Raw genomic sequence first — 19,556 nt, forward strand, 5'->3', positions numbered from 1 at the left:
TTTTGCAAAAAGCAGAATAAAAAACAGTCGAGCCCTCTTATAGCAACAGCAGTTTATTATAATAAACTCTCGCTTATCATGGATCAGGGTGGAGCTATCGTTGAAATATGTATTAGAGCAATGCCACTACTCCTCAGATACAACAAACAACCATGACAGGTCAACTCAGTTAGAGCGGACGAGAAGGCACCTTAAATTTGTCTCCATAGTTGAAGAATGCAAGCTTCCCCCAGAGTGGAGACCAAAAAGCTTTTGACACCGCTGCCCTCGTTACAATGTAGTGACCCCAAAAAAGCAATAAAAAGTTGGCACTGAAACCACCGGACAAGCGCGTACCAACGGGCTGCATTGTCAGTTCGTGCAAGCACGTGTGCCAGTTGGTCTGAAGTGAAAGCAGAAGCATGGTGCGAACGAAAAAGGACCAGCGTTGAAAACTGCATGCAGTCATTGACCAACCAATGGCAGCTATCAGAGAATTTGGAGTGCCAGTCACACGGTATGCTTTGCTGCCCCAGCTGATCACATGATGTGCAATCGGTTCTGCAACATCCGAGCTGCTGACGGGCGAAAGCAGCACGCAGTGCACTAGTGTGCTGCACTAGCTTCATAGCTGCATGTGTACAACTTTGACAAGGATCGGAGGCACGGTGGCTGACCTACCACCAAGTGCCACGAAAGCTCATGTCGCAATTAGTATTATTGCGTCCGTAAAGCAGCTCGCTGGCAGACAAGATCACGGTGAGAATCATGTGACCACTCTGGACAGCTTGGAAAGTTTTTCTGGCCCTGAATAAACAAGTAGACGTGCACAACGGATATTTTTATGCAATAAAAGCCCTTTTTGCCCAACTTTGCATTTTTTGCTGCCATAGGAGAGGTCCACTTACTACAAACCTACTACAAACCTCGATACAACAAGCGTGATCCCCGCGACTGCCAGGTTCATTAAAAGTGGGCTCGACTGTGGCTCCTGACGATTGCATCAGCTGTCATGTGAATTACTAACATCTCATTTTGTCATGTTTATAATACTGGATAGGTCATGGCAGCTTAGCCAGCCACCATTGTTGCTATCTTGGTAACATGGCTGAGCAGAATGAACCTCACAGCTTCATTTAGCTTTAATATAAACAGCACAGCATCTCTATAAATGTGCAGTTATGAGAGCTACTCTGATGACAAAGGGATTATACTAGTTGCACTGAGCACGGAAAACACATATGGCACTATATGTACATTTTTAAAGTGCTGCGGTCAAAAAGATTGTCTCTCAAATCTGAAAATGTTGTAAGCATAGTATGAAGATTATAACTCCACTTTTTAGAAACAAAGTGACCATTCACAACAACGCCTTTACTATCACGAGCCAGAATATGTCCACCATCCGATGCCCTCCCAATTATGCCTAACTTCATTTCATTTGCTTCTTTGCCCATCCCCCAAATACATCTCCTTTGCTTGGTATCTATTGTGTTACTCCGATAGACCACAGGTTACCTGCTCTCACACTGCATGTCTCATTCAAGTCCATCTCCTCTCCATTTCCGGCAGGATATCATTAACTCGTTTGTTTTCCAATCAATGCTGCTCTTATTTTTCCCTCATTTTTTATTTCTGAAGCTCGTTGAGCTTTCCTTAATCTAATTTTATGTTCTTTCATTGGCCTCAAGTAAGCAGGAAGTTACAGCCTCATTGTTGATACTCCCCTTAGGATCCCTTTAAATAAATTTGTGTACTGCAATAAAAGAAGGAATAATTTTAAGCTCATCATGTCTGCTTTAACAAGGGCAATGCAAGAGAAAATAGTAGTATTTCGGTTGCAAACCTGCCTTACTTTATGAGAGACAGAAGTAACAGTATAACATATACCAGCAAGGCACTTAATAGTATAAATTCTATTAAAGCTAGAAGTTAACACAATCATACAGGACCCCATAAAAGCACAGCCATGAATACACGAAACAGACTGGCACCATAACAAGGTCCAACCACAAGGTTTAGACCTTTTGAAGAGAATCAGAGACATCAGTAGTATGATCTCACATTAATAACACCTCGCAAGGCAAGGAACTACTTCACATGCATTTAAGCAGCAAACATGTCAAACAAATTGATGCATGTCAAAGAGATTGATGCCGCCAAGCTTCTGAACCAGAAAAGTACAACAAAAAAGCTAAACAGCACTTACAATATGAACTTAAGGCAAAAACTGAACAAGCAAGAGGCCATCAACAAGGTACAAGCTTCAGTCACAATGTGATGTCATTTTCAATGGCACTTGCATGCTCCTCCAGCACTGACACCCTTGCTCCAAATGCAGAGACAATGAAATGTATACTTTAACGGCAATGTTTTTATCAAAATATGCCATTCATCAAACCCTGATTTCACCTACCTGCTCAAATGCAACAGTGACAAGAAGCATTATCAGAAAAAAGAGGCACTGAGGGCCATAAACAGGTGCGACTTTTAATAGGCAGTGAAGAACAGAAACACAAAGGTGGTGAAGCAAAATGTGCAATGTTAAGGTAATGCATGCGCAAAATAGCATTAATGTTTGACCAAACATCATGCAAGTAATAACAGTTTGCACATTCTTCAAAGCCAAGACATTCCATGTTCTGCCATGTCCTGCAAACAACATACGAGTTTGCGTAGGGAAGTAGCTGGGACACACCAGAAACAGATTTAACCCTACAAAGTTCTGTTCTCATGAAATGAGGGAATTTTATCTTCACCTAAAACTCCTCAAAGCAAGAGGTACGAAAAGCTCTGCTTTTAACCAATTTTCCTACTTCTCATGAGCAACAGGCCCAATTGTAAGTTTGAAATACACAACTGAAACTAATTATATTCTCTATTGTGCTTTTGGAACTAACATCTACCTTTCTTTGAGTTGGATAATCAGGCAGTTACGCTCTTTCAAGAGACACACACACACAGACACAGTAGGAACTTTTTACCTAGTCAAATCCTCAAAATAGATTATTCAACATCTACTAAATGTTTCAAGCACAAAGAGAAACCCTACCGTACAGAAATAACTTTTTTTCTAAGACTGCGATACTAAACATTTTTACAGTAGTAGTAAGGTTTTGGCTTGGAAATGATATGTGAAAAAAAGCGCTCAAATAGAAGAGAATGCACAAAATAAAGGTAAGCACAAAGAGCACACACCAGTGAATGCAGTGTGTGTCTGCCTTTTCTGTGTCCTGTTCTTTTAAAGCACATATTCATCCATATTATTTCTGCAGTCTCCCGCCATTACCCCGGAATGAAAGAATGTCTGTCATTATAAGATGAAAAGAATGTCCCAGATTTCTAAATGTGCCTAAATGTCGACAGAAACGCTTAAATGAAAGCAGAGTGGCTGCTGCAAACTCAAGACCAACAAGCAGCATATGATGCAGCCAATACAGTGCAACTTTAATACTTGGTTTTGCCAAATGAAATGGTTAAAGGAAAAACATGCACAAAACAAAACACTGAAACATGACCGTATATGCAAATACCGTATTTGCTCACCTAATGAATTTTTTTCCTCAAAATATCAGAAAATTTGGGGGATGCGTTATGTGGGGTAAAATATTCAGAAAAAAACTGAAGCGGTAAAAACAGGACAAAAAATAAGCTGGTGGAACGAATACTTTATCTGGAAACACTCATTCTAAAAAGAAAATAAAAATGCCCTTTTTAGCACAGCTTCCACACTACACAGCACAGTCAGCAAATTATACCTAGGCCCCCATAGCTAATGTAGAGACCCATAATGCTGTCTGAAAGCAGAGCAACCAGAGTTCATTCTAACAAAACTCTCGGCATTCCACCTGAAGCACAACCACAAGTTTATCATCCTTAATATGGCAGAATGAACAGAGAAGCTCTTTGCGACAAGGCGCAGTTTCTTTTGGCCCTCAGGTTCCTCACGGAACATTTCATTGGTTGTGTGCCCTGTAAAGTGAGATATTGTACAGTCTTTACATTGGACAGATGCCACTTTATATTACTGCGTAGCTGTTTCAGTGGTCAAAAATGGTGTTTGCTAGCATTCACTATCATCAGCAGCAGACTGCGCACCAAAAGATGGGGTGCATTCATTATGCAAGGAGGAAAAAAAACTGCACTTCTGGACTGCCAAAGTAGAGGGTTCTGTGTTCACGCTAGATAATGTGGTAGTTATGAAGAACCACTTCAGGTCAGATTTTTGACAAAGCTTAGGAGGGTAAGGGGCTTAAAAAGAAGGGCTTAGAAAATGTTACATGCACAAGGAATGCCATGAAAAACAGTAGTATGCCCACTCTGTCCACAAAACGTCACTCGTGAAGAAAGCGGAAAAAGTACACTCTGCTTATATTTACACCAAGATCCATTTATGAAAATCTCACAAAAAAATGCCAAAGTTTGCCTTCATACAAGGACAACACCAGATTGGGCAAACATATGCAAGAAGCTGATGCAAACCAAGAGCACATTAGGCTCATGTTCTCGTAACAACCACGTAAAAATGCCACAATACGCTGTGAACACAGCAGATGATGTCTTGCTCCAAGGCTGTCATAGAAACACCCTGCATTTATTGCGCAACCTTCATCACAGACATCAGATGATGGTCCAACAATGCACTTCTTCATGCGTGTCAGAAGAAACACCTGCAGGCAATGAATATAAATAGGACACAACATTACACTAATGTCACAAATATCATGCAAACAAAACAATGTCATTAGGTAGCAAAACAAAACAGTCACAGGCACTCCAGCTAAAAAAAAAACCTTCAAAGTATTGGATAAATAATTACAAATAAATTTAAGCTAAAGAAAACCCCAAACTTTTTACCCTCCTCCAGGGTGACTATGTGACAGCAGCAGCTGTATAACAGTCTCCAACCATCTCAAAGCTCACAGAGTTGGCCTATCTGGATCCTACGACAACAAAAAACCCATCCTCAAATCAGCCCACACGGGGCACACAATAATGGCAATGATGAAAATATTTACCCCACAGAAAGTCTCCTGCACAGCTGTCACCGTGAAAGCAAAGCAGGACAACAAGCGCCAAATGGAGTGCACTTTAGAAGGTCACTTTCCAGAACCTAAACCTTCCTACAGAACTGAGCATGAAATGACCATCCACAATCATGGCATAAATGCAATAATAATAATAATAATAGTAAAAAACTTGCACTGCTACTGCACCTCTCAGCACCTCATTTACCAACGCTAATGTGGTTTTCACAAATTCAAAGACCACTATTGACTATGTTCATGTCCCAGTGTGCTTTCATTACTCCACCTCTTGACTAGCTGAACAGAACAATTTAATATCATAGAAATTCAACCTCCACAGAGGATTTATGGAAGGACGTCAACGAAAAAAAAGAAGTCCAAAAAATACATTGTTCAAATGGTGCCAGTCCTCACAACACCCCACCTCCTCTTCCAAGAGTGACCAGTGCATCTGTCCCTGGTCGATGTTGCACCAGCAGTTTGCAAATACATTCAAGCTGACATGAAAGTTGTGGTACACAAAACATAAAGCAAAGGTACAAGAGAAAAAGCAAACTGAAGATTAAGTAGCCATTTGGGCATGAAAAAAAAAAAAAAAATTTACAGTCGAGCCCACTTACAATGGCCACAGACATAACGAACACTCAGATATCACGAACGAGTGTGGTTTTACTGCCAAATATGCATTAAGGCAATGGCAACTTATCTCAGATACAATGCACAACTGTGGATATGCCATTCGATTATAGCGAACGAGCAGGCGCAGTAAACTTGTCCAAGTAACTGAAAAACTCACGCTTCCAGCTTAGCGCGGAGATCGAAGAGCATCTTAGCCACTGTGACACAACCCGGAAAGAACATGTTGACCTAGAAAAGCAACAAAAAGGCGGCACTTGAAACTGCAGGTAACTGCCAGCCAACCGTGCGTCGATGGCCTATAAGGTCAGTCATTGCCTGCACGTACGCCGGCTGGGAGAAGCATCCCAAATGGAAGCAGAAGCATGCTGGACGCGAAACAGTGGCAATGTCGAAAGTGAAGCTAATCTGCATGGTTGTGGATCAACTAGCAGCAGCAATTTGAAAGGTTTGAGTGCCTTGCTTGTCATGCTGGTCATGTGGTGTGCGTTGCCTGCCCCGTAAGCTTCGCCATTTGTGCTACTACCACTTGCAGGCAGATTCAGATAGCAGACAGTGTAGCTGATACATTCTTTGTGCAAGTGTGCCAAGTTACTTTCATCGTGGCACGGGCCCAGGAACGATAGATGACGGTGCCAAAGACACCATGATCAGATGCACGTAGATTTGCGGCAATGCTTCATTGATGCATAGTAGACTGGACACTGCCTCGGATGATCATGTTCATGAGGACGACATCGCAGAGCCATGCTCTGATGAAGCCATTGTACGCATAGGATGAGCACTCTCCTACCTTTAGGAATCTGATTAATATCACCAACCTGCCACCAGCTGCTGTGGGCGCTTCAACCACGATTAGTTTTATCCTGTCCCTAAAGCAGATTTTTGGCAGCAAAGATTTCAGCTAGGAGAATATGACTGCCCTGGAGAACAAGGCGCGGCAGGGCCTGCTTTGAAGAAAAGGCTGCACATGATGCAGTTAGGAGTGAAAGCCACTTTTGGCGGATTAGTATTTTTTGCTGTAATGAAGGAGTCCACTTACTACGAACATTAGATGCAACTAACACAATCTGTGTGACCGTAAGGGGTGTTATAAGTGGGCTCGACTGTAGTGCTGAAAAGCCAGATGAGGCACCCTCAGTAGCAGTTCTTGCTGTTTAATAATACTATAACAGCACGGTAAATTAAAAGGCCAACTTTTTCATCTTGCTGGTATAAAAGGTCAGTGCCCAACTGGCCATATGAATCAAGCACAGAAACACACAATGAATCACACTTTCATAAGCTTTGTCTGTCCTTTGCAAGCATAGATTCATACTTTAAATGCTTCTAACCGTGTCACAAGAGGCTATGGTGCAAGAGGCCTGAGTGGGAGTGCAGATCAGCCTGGATTCAAGAGCACCGACAATATTTCTGGGTCTCCCAAACACTGCGCCCAAGCAGTTCACATGCTGACATGCAAATCTCTTCAATGCATATTGTAACGGAAGATAGGGCGACATGTCACTAACCAGCAGAATACGGCAGCCAGCCAGCACGAGACATTTCAACGTCTTCCTTTTCAAGCGCCACCTGAGAACACCAGGTGGCATTACTCCCCCTCCCAAAAATAAAAGGAAAATATGAAAGCGGGGCTGGAGCACGAGCAATGGAAGGAGAAAAAAACAACAGCAGAACACTGAGCGTACTGTCCATTACCGCGTGAAGTACGATTTCATGCGGACTACGTGCACAACCTCAGAGCGGGGTGGGCGACGCTGAGGCTGCACAGTCCCGTCAGAAAGAACTTCGTAGGTCACTTCTGTGACGCGGCGCAAAACTCTTTAAGGTCCACAGTAACGGCGCATCAGTTTTTCACACAAGCCTGGGCGGCGTACCGGGGTCCACACCCAAGCTTGGTCACCGGGATGGTATTCGACGTGCCGATGACGGAGGTCGTAGCGGCGTGCATCCGTGCTCTGCTGCCGCTGAATGTGAATACGGGCAAGTTGACGTGCTTCCTCGGCGCACTCAGCGAACCGCTCGACATCTGGCGTGAGTGGGTGGTCATCAGTGCAACATGGAAGCATTGCATCCAGCACAGAAGATAGAGGGACAGGTCGCTAACCAGCAGAATACGGCAGCCAGCCAGCACGAAACACTTCAACGTCTTCCTTTTCAAGCACCACCTGAGAACACCATGTGGCAATATGCAGCAGATGCTTGCTGCTGATTCGTCTGCCAAAATACCTGTGCAGATGGCAGTAATTTGCTTGAAACCTACAAACAGGTAGGCTGCGTTTATATATACATTCTTAGACAAATGCCTAAACTCTGGTACCTAGATATAGATAACCTTGTGGGAAAAAGAGAATTTCTGAGAATGGCTCTCCTGTTCTACAGCCTACTGTTACAATACCACAAATAGCATAGCCTTTGCTGGACAACAGAAGAGTTCAGCACGTCAACTAGAAAGGTGATCAAGGTTAGCCTTTATGCAGACCCTACTCAGCGGTAAATGACAACAGCATGATGCATACAACTGATGTCCACCTGCCAGTATTAGCAATAAAAAAATCTGTATGAATGGACTGGTCAAAGTGCTTCATAGATTTCATTAAAAAACTGAGATCATGAGGTCACTAGCTTCAACAGCTGCTTTTATAGCAACAACAGTGCATCGATATTTTAAAAACATGAAAATTTAGAGACTGGTCTTAAGGCAGGAAAGGGAACGTTCAGTGACTGTTTTACTCTCAGTCAACAGCTCAACCATGCCATAGAGGAAGGGGTGAAGAAAGGATTGAAAGAGGAAGAGAAAAAGAGGCTGCTGGCCAGAAAGCATTTTCCAGGGCCAGCATCCCAACCTGAGTCTCTTCTGAAAACAACCTTCTCAGACAATCAGGTGTAGCCAAAAGGGGTTTTCAAAAGGAATGCAAGTTGGGATACGGGCCCTGGCGGGCACATTCTCAAGTACACTGCCTATGTGGCCATGTGACCAGTGTGTACTGAGACAGGGTGTGGGAGGCGAGTGTGGTATAGCAATAGCTGTCACTCCTGCATAGGTGAGGGAAAAAGTCTTGAAAGCTATTTAGAAACAACATCCCATGCTAAACAGCAAGAAAGCATACTTAACTACACATATTTCTTGTCTGCTTCAGCACTGGACAAATACTGTAGCCCTATCAAGGACAAATTTTAAAGGCCTATAGCACCAAATTTTTGCTTGCATGTTTTAATCTTTCAAATGACGCGCTAGACATTGGTATACACGAAGAACCCCGTGGTATTTGCCTACGACCGCTAGATAATTTATAACTCAATTTCTTCTTGATACTGTTCTGGTTTCATCAATCGAACGATGACTGTGACGTCAATTTGATGTTTAGGTCATGTGAGGCACAAAAAAACGGCACTACAGCTGCTGATACAACATTTGTTGTAATTCTAGCTATTGAAGCAGGTTGGTTTGAGTGCTGCAGCGAGTTGAAACTATGTGTCCGCATTTATATTGCCATTTTTATGTGGATCCCGTGACCCACATCAACTACACGTCAAAGCCAGTGTTCGGTTGATGAAACCAAAACAGCAGGAAAGACAAAATTCAATTATATGTTACTTAGTGGTCATGGGCGAAAACCACATGATGATCCTGGTATTCTAATGTCTAAAGCATCATTTGGAAGAAGACACGCAATAAAACTAGGTGTCTATAGTCCTTTGAAGAGGCAGTTACCCCACCCCACCCCCCTGAAGCTGGAAATTTTACACAGGAAGACATCCCCCACACCAACTGCCCCTCCTCAAGACTGACCCATAAATCTAACCTTGAACCATACAGTATGAAATGCAGTGCGTCAGTGACTTACACAAGTGAACATTAAACAAAACAAAAAATTCTGCTGCAACACACCAACGTGCATTTCCCTTTTCAAACATTTAAACCGTAGAAAATACCTTCAGACACACATGTCGAGTTTCAAAAGATTTTTCAGTTTACACAAATAATTCAAGGTTTTCTGTAAAAGAATGCCTGGAGCTTTTGCTTTATAATGTCAGGAACTGGCAGCATAAATTAAGAGTTCATATCAGGAAAAAAATAATGAAGGTGTTCTTAGGGGCTCATCATTCCCGCCTGCAGCACCAAAAGATGGTTTGGTTTATGGGGTTTAACGTCCCAAAGCGACTCGGGCTATGAGGGACGTCGTAGTCAAGGGCTCCGGAAATTTCGACCACCTGGGGTTCTTTAACGTGCACTGGCATCGCACAGTACACGGGCCTCTAGAATTTCTCCTCCAAAGGGGAATAAAACTGTGCTCAGGAAATGCAGCATTTAACTGCAAAACCGTTCTCTCGTGCACACAGATCAAGCTATACAGTTTGCACATGCTCCAGAGCATGAGCTTTTAAACAAGATAAGTACAAGAAAGTAAGCTACAAGCATAGGAGTGAAGCCATCCAGCCAAAGGAAAGAAAAAAAATGCATGGCGCAGATTTTTTCTCCAAAATACAAGCGTTACCTTAACCAGTTATTTAATACTGCCAATCAACTGGTGTGTGAGGCTTGGCCGAGATGTCAATAAGCATAGAGTATTAAAGAAAAACAAACCAAAGTTAGCTCGCAGGGAGCACTCGTGCCCTGTCTGCTTCAATCAGCGCAATCGCAATCAGCTTGACAAGGCTGCAAAAAATGTCTTCGCCATTTCACCAACCTATCCAGCAAGTGCTTCAAATACCTCTTCCTTCAAACAAATGAGACATGAATACCAAGCTGACTTAGTTTCACCTTCCTATCTGTGCAGGAGTATGTGAAGTTACACTTACAAAAAAAGTAGCATCTACAGGATTCAATCAATAGACTTCCAGTGAGCAGCTTCCAATGTGCAACAAAGCATAATGGTATACAGATTCACTAGATTATCTCTGCACAGCAGCCACTCGTAGTCCCGCACTTCAGCAATTGTGTCATCACACTGATTGCACGTTTGAAGCTGTCCTCACACTGGTCCCCAAGCCATGATTTCATCTTACTGTTACCTGCAACTTACCTGTTAGATTTCCTAATTATGACATTTGCTGTCATTGTTTGTATATGTTTTCATGCTTAACTGACTGTTCTGCACACAAGCGACAACACTTAAGCAGGCCGGCTTATAACTGTACAAGACTTCAAATAAACACTACTAATAAGCGTCCGATTACCAGGCAAGGGCCTGCCTTTCATTAATAACTTTATGGATGTGATGCAGTGTAGGTATAGGCAGTAACGAAAAATCAACATGAGTGAAGGATTTCATGGCCATAGCAGCATATTTCCATTTGAGCTATATTCCGGTTGCAAGTGGTAACACTGCCTCTGCAATGAAAACGTGCCTTTGGACTGCGCAACACACTGGATGTCTTCGATGATAAATGAGAAGCACAGCAAGTCCATTACTGCAGCATCTTTTGGCAAGGGGCTAGTCACAAGCCTTGCTAGCACTCCCAGAAGAACAGCAAGCATCACTGCAACACTCTCTGTGGGGCAAGTTGGTGCATAGCTAGCTTAAAGTAGATGAAATGCATTAAAAACTGCATATATCGACAAAAGAATGACAGGACGAGCTAAGCACTCATGCAGCATCACATTGCCAGCCGAGTACTGGGCACTTACTCTCCTAGGAGACGCAAGTCGGCAATTCCAGTGTTTTTAGTCTCCGAGTCACAGAAGATGAAACCATGTGTCATCTTGCATGATTGGTCAGGGCAAAAAAAAAAAAAAAGCCCTTTCTTTCATGCCACATGCCGACAAGGTCACACTGCAGGTGACACTGCAATCCTGAGGGCAAGTTGAGAGCAAATGGGAAGCCCACCGCACTACGATTTTTCATTCGAGCTGATTCCCCTGGATGCTTTTATCTAAACCCTTTGAGCAGTTGCTTGGCAGCCATCTAATATGGCAGCTTACACTTAAGTAATGTGTGCAACAATGACACACTAAGGTCTCCTAGGAATAGCGGCTGCCTGAACCAATGCCAATCCACACTTCCAACTGCTCATGCCAATGCTTTTTGATACCTTAGGGTGTTTCATCTGACCTGCACACCATTTCCACCTCTGAAACACTTGTTAAAAACATGCTGTTTTCAAAGGAGAAGCTGACGACTGCTTATTCTGCTGGCCACATTCATATACATTTCGTGACTATCACCCTAGTGAAAAAAACAACAAAAAAAGTGGTTCTCGATTCATGATAGCAATTTCCTTCATTTACTGCACGCACATATGTAAATTTTATCTGCAGTAAACCAGAAGTGGCTGTTGGGGAAAGGGAGCAGTCATCCCCTCATTCAAGCAAAAAATTCTATATTTCCTCAAAAAAGGTTGAATAAATGCACTTTTCCAATAGGACAGACCTCTAAAAAAAACTGGCACCAATCTGAAAGAACCAAAGTCGATTGGGAAATTTGCACTGACCAACTGTTGTATTTCAACTGCATTTCCATCATTAAACCATTGCTACCTGCAGAGAACAATGGTCAGAATTTTAGGATGGAGCCACTACATTCTGCCTTCGGAACTCTAAATTAAGAATAACTATCCACTTTTCTTTACACGTGAGCACATAAGTGGAGAAGTACGCAGGCAGACAGGTACCAAAATTAAGCCATTTCTTCAGCTCGACACAACAGAAATATTGCTGCTAATAGTGGAAAATGTTGAATTCATGGTAAAGTTCTTAAGTACATACATTTTGGTCTTTCTCACAAATGGCTTCACTTTCAATGGCATACCAGCCCAGTAGTGACATGTTTAGTGCATATGTTTTAAAAATCGCCATAGCCACCTTTGCTACATTCCTCTCACTGCTCTCACTGCACCCTCAGTACATTTTTGTGAACTTGTACTTGTCATTGCACTTGTTTTGCACACATCATTACATCATGCTACTGCCGACTGCACCAGCCTCAATAGTTCCAAAGATCAAAATGCCATCATGAAAAATTGTCCAATTATTACACATGGATTGTTCAAATCTGCCATGACACTTGCAATGGCACAGATAAAATTGAAGCCTATAAACGATCAAGATTTATGAAGCACGGAACTAGTTTGCTGGGATGTGCGTGGCTCAACCCTTCAAAGCTGTTGGCTCCCGAGAGGGAAATTGATGAGCATGAGAAATACGCACTAAATTTATGCAGGTTTCACGACTATTTGGCATGCCCTGTAAATTTCAGTCTAAGCCTTATATTACCTTATTCGGCCAGTACGTAACCTGAAAAGCGTCTTCAAAATAATGCTGCCCTATTTTTACAAATACAGGATTTCAGATTTCAAGCTTTAGTGCAAAGTACACATTGCCAATCAGAAGTGCGAAGGTCAGGATCACAAGCTTTGATATGCGATTTCATTTCCTGCTCCCAATTTTCATGCAAACATGAGCCCAGAAAGTGCCGTAAAAAAAAATTCGTGCTTGTGTACTGCCGTGTGCTTCAGCAAACGCACGTTAAACACCCTCAAAATCGATTCATGCAGTCCATATATGCAGTGTTTACTAGCGAAAGTTCACACGCAGACGAAGTGCTTACATCACTAAATTTGCACCATGGTACTATTCTAAACTAGACACCTTCAAATTTTTCGCCGTTCGTTCCCTCCGAGAGCTTAAACCAAACGCACAGCACAGCAATGGTGGGCCTGTACAGAAGAGCATACTAGATTCAGCTCACAAGGCTACACTATTCCTTTATAACGCAAATAGCAACTCACGATGTCTTCACCTCGGCGGACTGCAAAGCAAGCACACGAGATAGCAGCATAAACCACGAAAAACCTGATCATTTTGGAGCATGGGTGGTGCGTAGGACGATCGACTGCCGAGGTTTTTCTCTCAGAAGTGCTAGATTCACCGCACAGGTCTCGGTGGGAACTTTACACGGGTTCGAAGTGAACGCTGCCTGCTGAAAAAAAATGCAGGGCGCGCCATGCTTAAGATTTAATGGACTCCACGGGAACAAAAACGCCCGATGGATTTTCTTTCGCACTATCTATCCAAAATGACGTCACCTCATATTACGGTACGCTGGAATCTTCACACGCTGGAGACAAGCAGCGCGCTTCGAACTTGCAAGGCTAAAGAAGTCTCAGTGCAGTCCATTCATCGTCGCCTAGCTGGAGAGCATTTAGGAAACATGAGCCACGTTACGGTGCACCGCAACTAGTATGGGGAATAGAAACGCCGTCCCCGTTAAAACCAGCGAGGTTTTAGCACTTGGACGCCAAACCAGCGAAAAATCGCGGCTGTGCTGCCCATGGAGACCGCCTTTTTTTTCGAGCCCATGCACCGATTCAGTCAGGCCAATTTCATCAATTTTCCGTTACAGAGATTTATACCCACAAGAACCAAACACCTACTGCATTCCCGCATAGCAACGACTTCACCCACGCCAGCCAGCGAAAGGACTTCACACCTAGGATGGATCGCTCACCACCGACGTCTAACCACTGGCGTAGCTTTCACCACATTGCCCACTCCTTTGTAGTTTCCACGAGCCAGAGTCGACCGAAAGAACACACCGGAATGCATACACCTCTACAGCCATTACCGCCGTAGCAGTTGCTGCCAGCCTACCTTTTCCGTACAAGCCGCAGGTACGCGCTCGCAGCCACCGCGCCCCCACTCAATTCCACGCCATTAGGGACTTTAACCAGAACACTGGCAGTCCTCCGAAAGCAAACCACAGCAACTAAAATTGTTAAAACATCTTTATTAGATACTTTTATTTCGCGAAGGCAGATCCGCACCAGGTTCACCTTTATCCGGCTGCAGTCCAGGGGGTGAGGCACCTGCGAAGAACGCACGCACAGCGAACCCACCCAGCCCAACCCATTCGAGCACGTACCAGCTGACAGCTTTATCTAATCACTGCAACAAAGTTCGAACTCGCAAGGACTAGCAAAGCTGCCATTTAATTTGGTTCCGTACCCGTTGCCCTGTGCAATACGTATCGCGACGAGCAAAATTCTGTACAATGTTCGGTGTAACAGCACAACTTTCACTCACCCATTCTCACCCACTTTCATACCTCAGTCGCCCATTCTCACACCACTCACAACCACACACTTGCATACTTCCAATCGCCCATCCACGCAATTTTTTTTTTCTTTTGAACACTTGTCGCCCCGTGTCAACGTCGAGAAAGAAAAACCCGACACCAGAACCTAACCAGCAATTTACTTCCATTCGGTACAGATACAATGCATCACTACAGTGACAACGCAAAGCGCAACCCCTAAGGCCCTGACAAGTTACGTCAAAGGGAGGGGAAAGAGTGGGACGGGGCTAAGAAGCGACTTACCATCCAGAGCTGAGACTCCATTGCTGGTAGGAGCTTGCAGCAAGTGGGAACGAAAAACCGCAATGGCACGAGACGCGAAAAAAAAAGCGCGTGATGACTGCAGGCTGGATGTCATCCTCGCAGGCAGTGGCCAGGCAGGACGAGGTGGTATGAAGATCTTCCGAAGGTCCAAAAAAATCCCCAATCCACTTGGAAACTCGCACCGCGAAAGCGCCGAAGATAAAAATGACACAAGAGACGGGACAATTGACTAGGCGTCTTCTGAGAAACCTCCGGGGTCGAGGCAGCGAGGGAAGATGATTTTACTTAGTCGATTGTACAAAGCAGGGCGATACAGAGAAAACAGCACAGCTCCTACATAACCCTGACAAGTTAACCATTAACGCATTGAACGGTGGTCTCAGGTGGAGAACAAATCTCCATGTAACATATGCCTGAAAGGCAGAACCAGAGACCAGCGTTGGAATGGAGCCCGATACAACCGTAGCACCCGCACTAACCCGGCGTTGCAGCCGAAGCTGAACCCCGAGCACGACGGGGGCTAGGGCTGTCGTGGGGCAAGGAGGAGGTCAGGAGAGAGGACGGGGGAGGGGGTAACGTACCATGAGACGGCGTTGACTGCTGCTGCTTGTCCGGATGATAATTGGACGGGCCGGCGATGGCAGGAACACCTGAAGTGTCCATGAACATCATCATGGCGCCAGATGCGGCGTCCCCGGACGACGCAGCGGCAGGAGGGGCGGCAACGACAGGCGATATCGCCTGCTCGTCATAGGGCATTAAACTAGAAGGCGACGGCTTGATATCCACTGAAAACAAAACAGCAAAGGTGGCTCAGGCTTCATGACTGAACACAGACATATTACAACTTACCTTGACTCGAGATGGAGATGTCTGAAGGCAATGAGGCTTGAACAGGAACAAGTGCTGAGTTGTCTGCTGATGTGGACCCTGTGTGATGTGACTGCTGTGACTCGTTCCCTAGTGCTTGCGATGATGAGGCGACGTCCGCGAACACAGGTACCTACGAAAGGGCAAGCAACCATAAGCACTAGAAATAAAAACACGCAACTTTACGGAGAACGGAGTCCACCGCACAGACTCTTAAAAGGAGCACAACAGCAAGGGAGCACCTACGTTCTCCGTCGTCATAGACTGTTCCATAAGGTTCGAAGGCTCCACCTCAAAGTCTGCATCGTCGCCCTCCCCCACGTCGTCACCAACTGAGTCCTGAGTATGCTGCGAGGTGGTCATAGAGTTTGTGGCCTTGGCGCTGGAACCGAGAAGTGCGCCTGAAGGCACGCCCGTAGAAGACACCGCCACAGTGGAAGAAGTCCGACTCGAAGGAGACTCGGCCGGAAGGGCGGCCACGCGGTCGCTAGACAAACTACCGTCCTCAATAATTTCGGGACTCTCCGGCCCCTTGATGCGCGTTGCCGGCGGCGCATCTTCGGAGTCGCTCTTGTTGGAGTCGCTGGGTGACCGCCGCCGCGGTCGGCCTCTTTTACGTTTACTACTTAGCGGCGGAGATTCGGCACGAGGAGTGCCCACAGGTTTAGCGTCCGCACCGTCTACACTCACGAGCGCGCCTTGCTTGTTCTCACCGGTGACTTCGGCAAGACCTTTCACCTTCAACGTTTCCGCGGTCTTGAGTAACGCGGTCAGCTGGTCTTGAGATACGTTGACCTCGCCGCGGTACATGAACTCGACAATCGCTTTCAGGTCCATGTAGCGCATGTCCTTCATTATCACAATGGGGTGCTGGCTGGGGTTCTCGACGAACAGCGTTTGAAAGAAAGGGCTGCAAGCGGACAGCACAATCTTGTGAGCTTTCAGAGATAAACCCTCGCACGCTAGGGTCACATCCACCAACGCTTCGTTTGATAACAGCTGCTCGAACACGACCAGCATGTTCGACTGGTGGTTGTTCCACTTGAGGCAGAACTGTTGAGACCCCATCTCGGCTCGTGGTCGTCGCCGCGGCTGCAAAAAAAAAAAAAAAGTCACTGCAAATTGGCGAACGCATCGGAAGTAAACAGCAATCCAACATGGCGCATGTTGAAAATATGGCTGCTACACGCCATAAAAAATGACCAGAGCGCAACCAGAGCTCTCTCCTACACAGCCTATGTAGCTACTTAAGTCGTTAACAATGAAAAAAAAACCAAACGAGCACTGCTTGAACATTTAAGAAATCAGCCACATGCCAATAATTGACAACTCAAAATCTCGTCGTTAACAAAGAAAAATATCGGACTAGCACTGAACATTCAGAAGTCAGCCACAAGCCAATATTTGTCAGAAATCCTAAATCTCCCTCGTATTACACCAGTCCTAAGTTAACGTCCCTCTCCAATGTAAGTACTGTCACATAGTAATATACATACCTATACAGGACTAGTCATTCACGTTGCAGCGGCTCACCGCAGGCGCGGCCGTCCTACTCGCGTCCTCGTCTCTCACTGACGGCCGCAACGAACATCGTCCCGCAGTGACGAAAACGATGCCACGGGGTCTCCGACTGTGCGGCCAAGCGCCAATAGAAAGCCGCCGTTCGTTTCCCGCGCTTTGTCAACCAATGGCAGCGCACAACGTCGACGCAGGCTCCGGGTGCTGAGATGCGGAGGGAGGAAGAACGGATGAGCGAGAAGCGCGGGAAAATGGCCGACGAGGCAGCCGTTGGTCGAATTTTCAAACATGGCGGACGCGGCATGACAAAAAAAAAAAAAAAGCGAGCAATATTTAGATAAAGTGACGCGCTAAATTAGCCATCTGTGGATGACTGAATCCCAGACGTTACGGCAATATCATGTACGAGGCATCTTATTAATCAACAGAGGGCGGAGGGCACCGTTCGTTGGTATTTGTGGAAGTGGCCCAAAATAGAGGCGATTTCCGTTGGCGGTAGTCCGGCAGGCAGGGAGAAGACGAGGCGCCATGTTGGAAATTCGTTCATTATCCAGTGCACGTAACAGGGCCGTTGGGAAGGCTGGTTCTCGCATTTTATCGCTTTGAATACGTTTTATAGGGTTACTTCAAACTGTTGGCGGTCTCTCCTGATACTCCGAATGACATAAACATGAATGACACGACTTTTGACCAATTTCTTTTTGTTCGTATTAACAGCGCGGAATTTTGCTCGAATGAGCACAAATGCGTTCTCACAACCTCGCTTCTCTGCTTTGAGCAGCACAAGCAATTAAATAGCTCTCTGCTGTGCAATTAATTCTTGCCACAAAATTATCGGATTATTTTGTCGTCTAAACAAACGACCTATTATACAAGCGCTTTCGTTGAAATTACTGCCTTGAGCAGATTTTACAATGCGCATTCTCAGAAGCAAAGCTGCTTACCAGCACGAAATTTCGAGTGGACGCATGACCCGTGCCAGTTCGCAGACAGCCGCAGATGTATGCATGTTGTTTATTTTATCATTCTGAGAAATTTCCCTGCGATACAAATGTTTGCTTTGTAATGACTTCGGTGTATGCATGATGGTCGTAGTACGCTAACTCAGACACATATTTGCTCGAAACGTGTATTTTTTTAATTTTTTTCACGTTACTGCAAGCTTTTTGGTTAGCGGGCCGCAATATGCCTTCTGAGGGGATTCTAGCACGTTTTGTTTTTTCACGGATGCAGAAAGCGTTACGACAGCAGATAACGGCAGGAGTCAAGGATTTGTGCTGAATTAACCCCCGATTCTAACGCAACTCCTTCGCGCTAAGTAAAAATTGGTTCTGTGGCTCTTTCTGGCGAAATTGATGTTTGTTCGGTCGCAGAATGTGCATCTCTTTATTTTTGTAGGATTCTTCTGTTGCAGTGGTTTTTACGCTTCCAGTCGACGTTTTTACAGCTGGGAGAAAACACGGAATGGAGCAAGGCGTCAACGTTTCTATCCCGCCGGAGCAGTTTAGAAGAGCAAGGTTCCGGGCTAGTTGGTAATGCTTTTAAAGAAAGAACAGCGCGAAGAAACACGGACATACGAAGAAATGAGACACACACGAGCGCTCGTGTGCGTGTCGTTTTTTCGTATGTCCGTGTTTCTTCGCGCTGTTCTTTCTTTAAACGGAGCAGTTTGTGTCCCGTTTCCCGGCCTGCCGGCTCATTCATCGTATCATGTTGTGTGGGTCATGACGACAGACGCAGCTGCAATGAGTGCCTTTGCAATGAGTACGATATGCGTGATAGTGCGTTCTGTACTTTTAAATCCGTAAAAGTCGGTCGCATGGTTCGCTTATAAAAAAATATAACATGAGGGCACTGAGTCACAAGCGCAATATTTTATTTCGTGCACAGGTTCACACGGATTTGCATAAACTGGCATGAATAGCAAGCCGACAAATTCGCATGCCGCTAATGAAGATTTGCGCGAGTGTCATGCCTAGCCAAGCACTAACAAATGTAAATGAATGTGCTTAAACTGTTAGCTGCAATTTTTGCAACGACAGTTGGAACTGTTGCAATATAACTGCTCAGTTTTTATATATATTGTCAACACTGCATAAGCATGCCGCTAATGAAGATTTCCACGAGTGTCATGCCTAGCCAAGCACTAACAAATGTAAATGCATAACTGTTAGCTGCAATTTTT

The 19,556-nt window shown here is 44.9% G+C and overlaps 2 protein-coding genes across 23 annotated transcripts in view; both read right to left on the reverse strand.

Annotated features, from left to right (window-relative positions):
• The window catches only part of LOC149341239 (uncharacterized), a 179,587-nt gene extending 162,096 nt beyond the window's left edge, over window positions 1–17,491 (reverse strand). For all 19 annotated transcript variants that reach the window (XR_016282888.1, XR_016282887.1, XM_089543211.1 and 16 more), the window contains exons 1-4: window positions 17,350–17,491; window positions 16,100–16,945; window positions 15,836–15,986; window positions 15,565–15,771 (exon numbers count right to left, since the gene is read on the reverse strand). Coding sequence is in view for 17 of the 19 variants with exons in the window: in XM_089543211.1 (XP_089399337.1) it covers window positions 15,565–15,771; window positions 15,836–15,986; window positions 16,100–16,921 (1,180 nt within the window). In the remaining 2 variants the exon portion in view is untranslated. The remainder of the gene's footprint in view (window positions 1–15,564; window positions 15,772–15,835; window positions 15,987–16,099; window positions 16,946–17,349) is intronic.
• LOC149341243 (uncharacterized) lies at window positions 38–14,003 on the reverse strand. 4 transcript variants are annotated; one of them, XM_089543215.1, is made up of 5 exons: window positions 13,374–13,651; window positions 11,275–11,348; window positions 7,154–7,214; window positions 5,803–5,873; window positions 38–4,649 (listed from the first exon to the last, which is right to left on the reverse strand). In XM_089543215.1, exons 1-5 carry the CDS (start codon window positions 13,443–13,445, stop codon window positions 4,637–4,639), a joined length of 291 nt encoding a protein of 96 aa, XP_089399341.1. In that variant the 5' UTR covers window positions 13,446–13,651; the 3' UTR covers window positions 38–4,636. The 4 variants fall into 4 exon arrangements, 3 of the variants coding, with proteins under 3 accessions (XP_089399341.1, XP_089399342.1, XP_089399340.1); XM_089543216.1 differs by lacking the exons at window positions 7,154–7,214; window positions 11,275–11,348; window positions 13,374–13,651 and adding exons at window positions 7,520–7,810; window positions 13,671–14,003; XM_089543214.1 differs by lacking the exons at window positions 7,154–7,214; window positions 11,275–11,348 and adding an exon at window positions 7,520–7,810.
• Window positions 17,492–19,556: the final 2,065 nt, after the last annotated feature.

Source organism: Amblyomma mixtum, chromosome 5, assembly GCF_055824585.1.
Source record: "Amblyomma mixtum isolate Tamu chromosome 5, ASM5582458v1, whole genome shotgun sequence".
NCBI lineage: Eukaryota > Metazoa > Arthropoda > Arachnida > Ixodida > Ixodidae > Amblyomma > Amblyomma mixtum.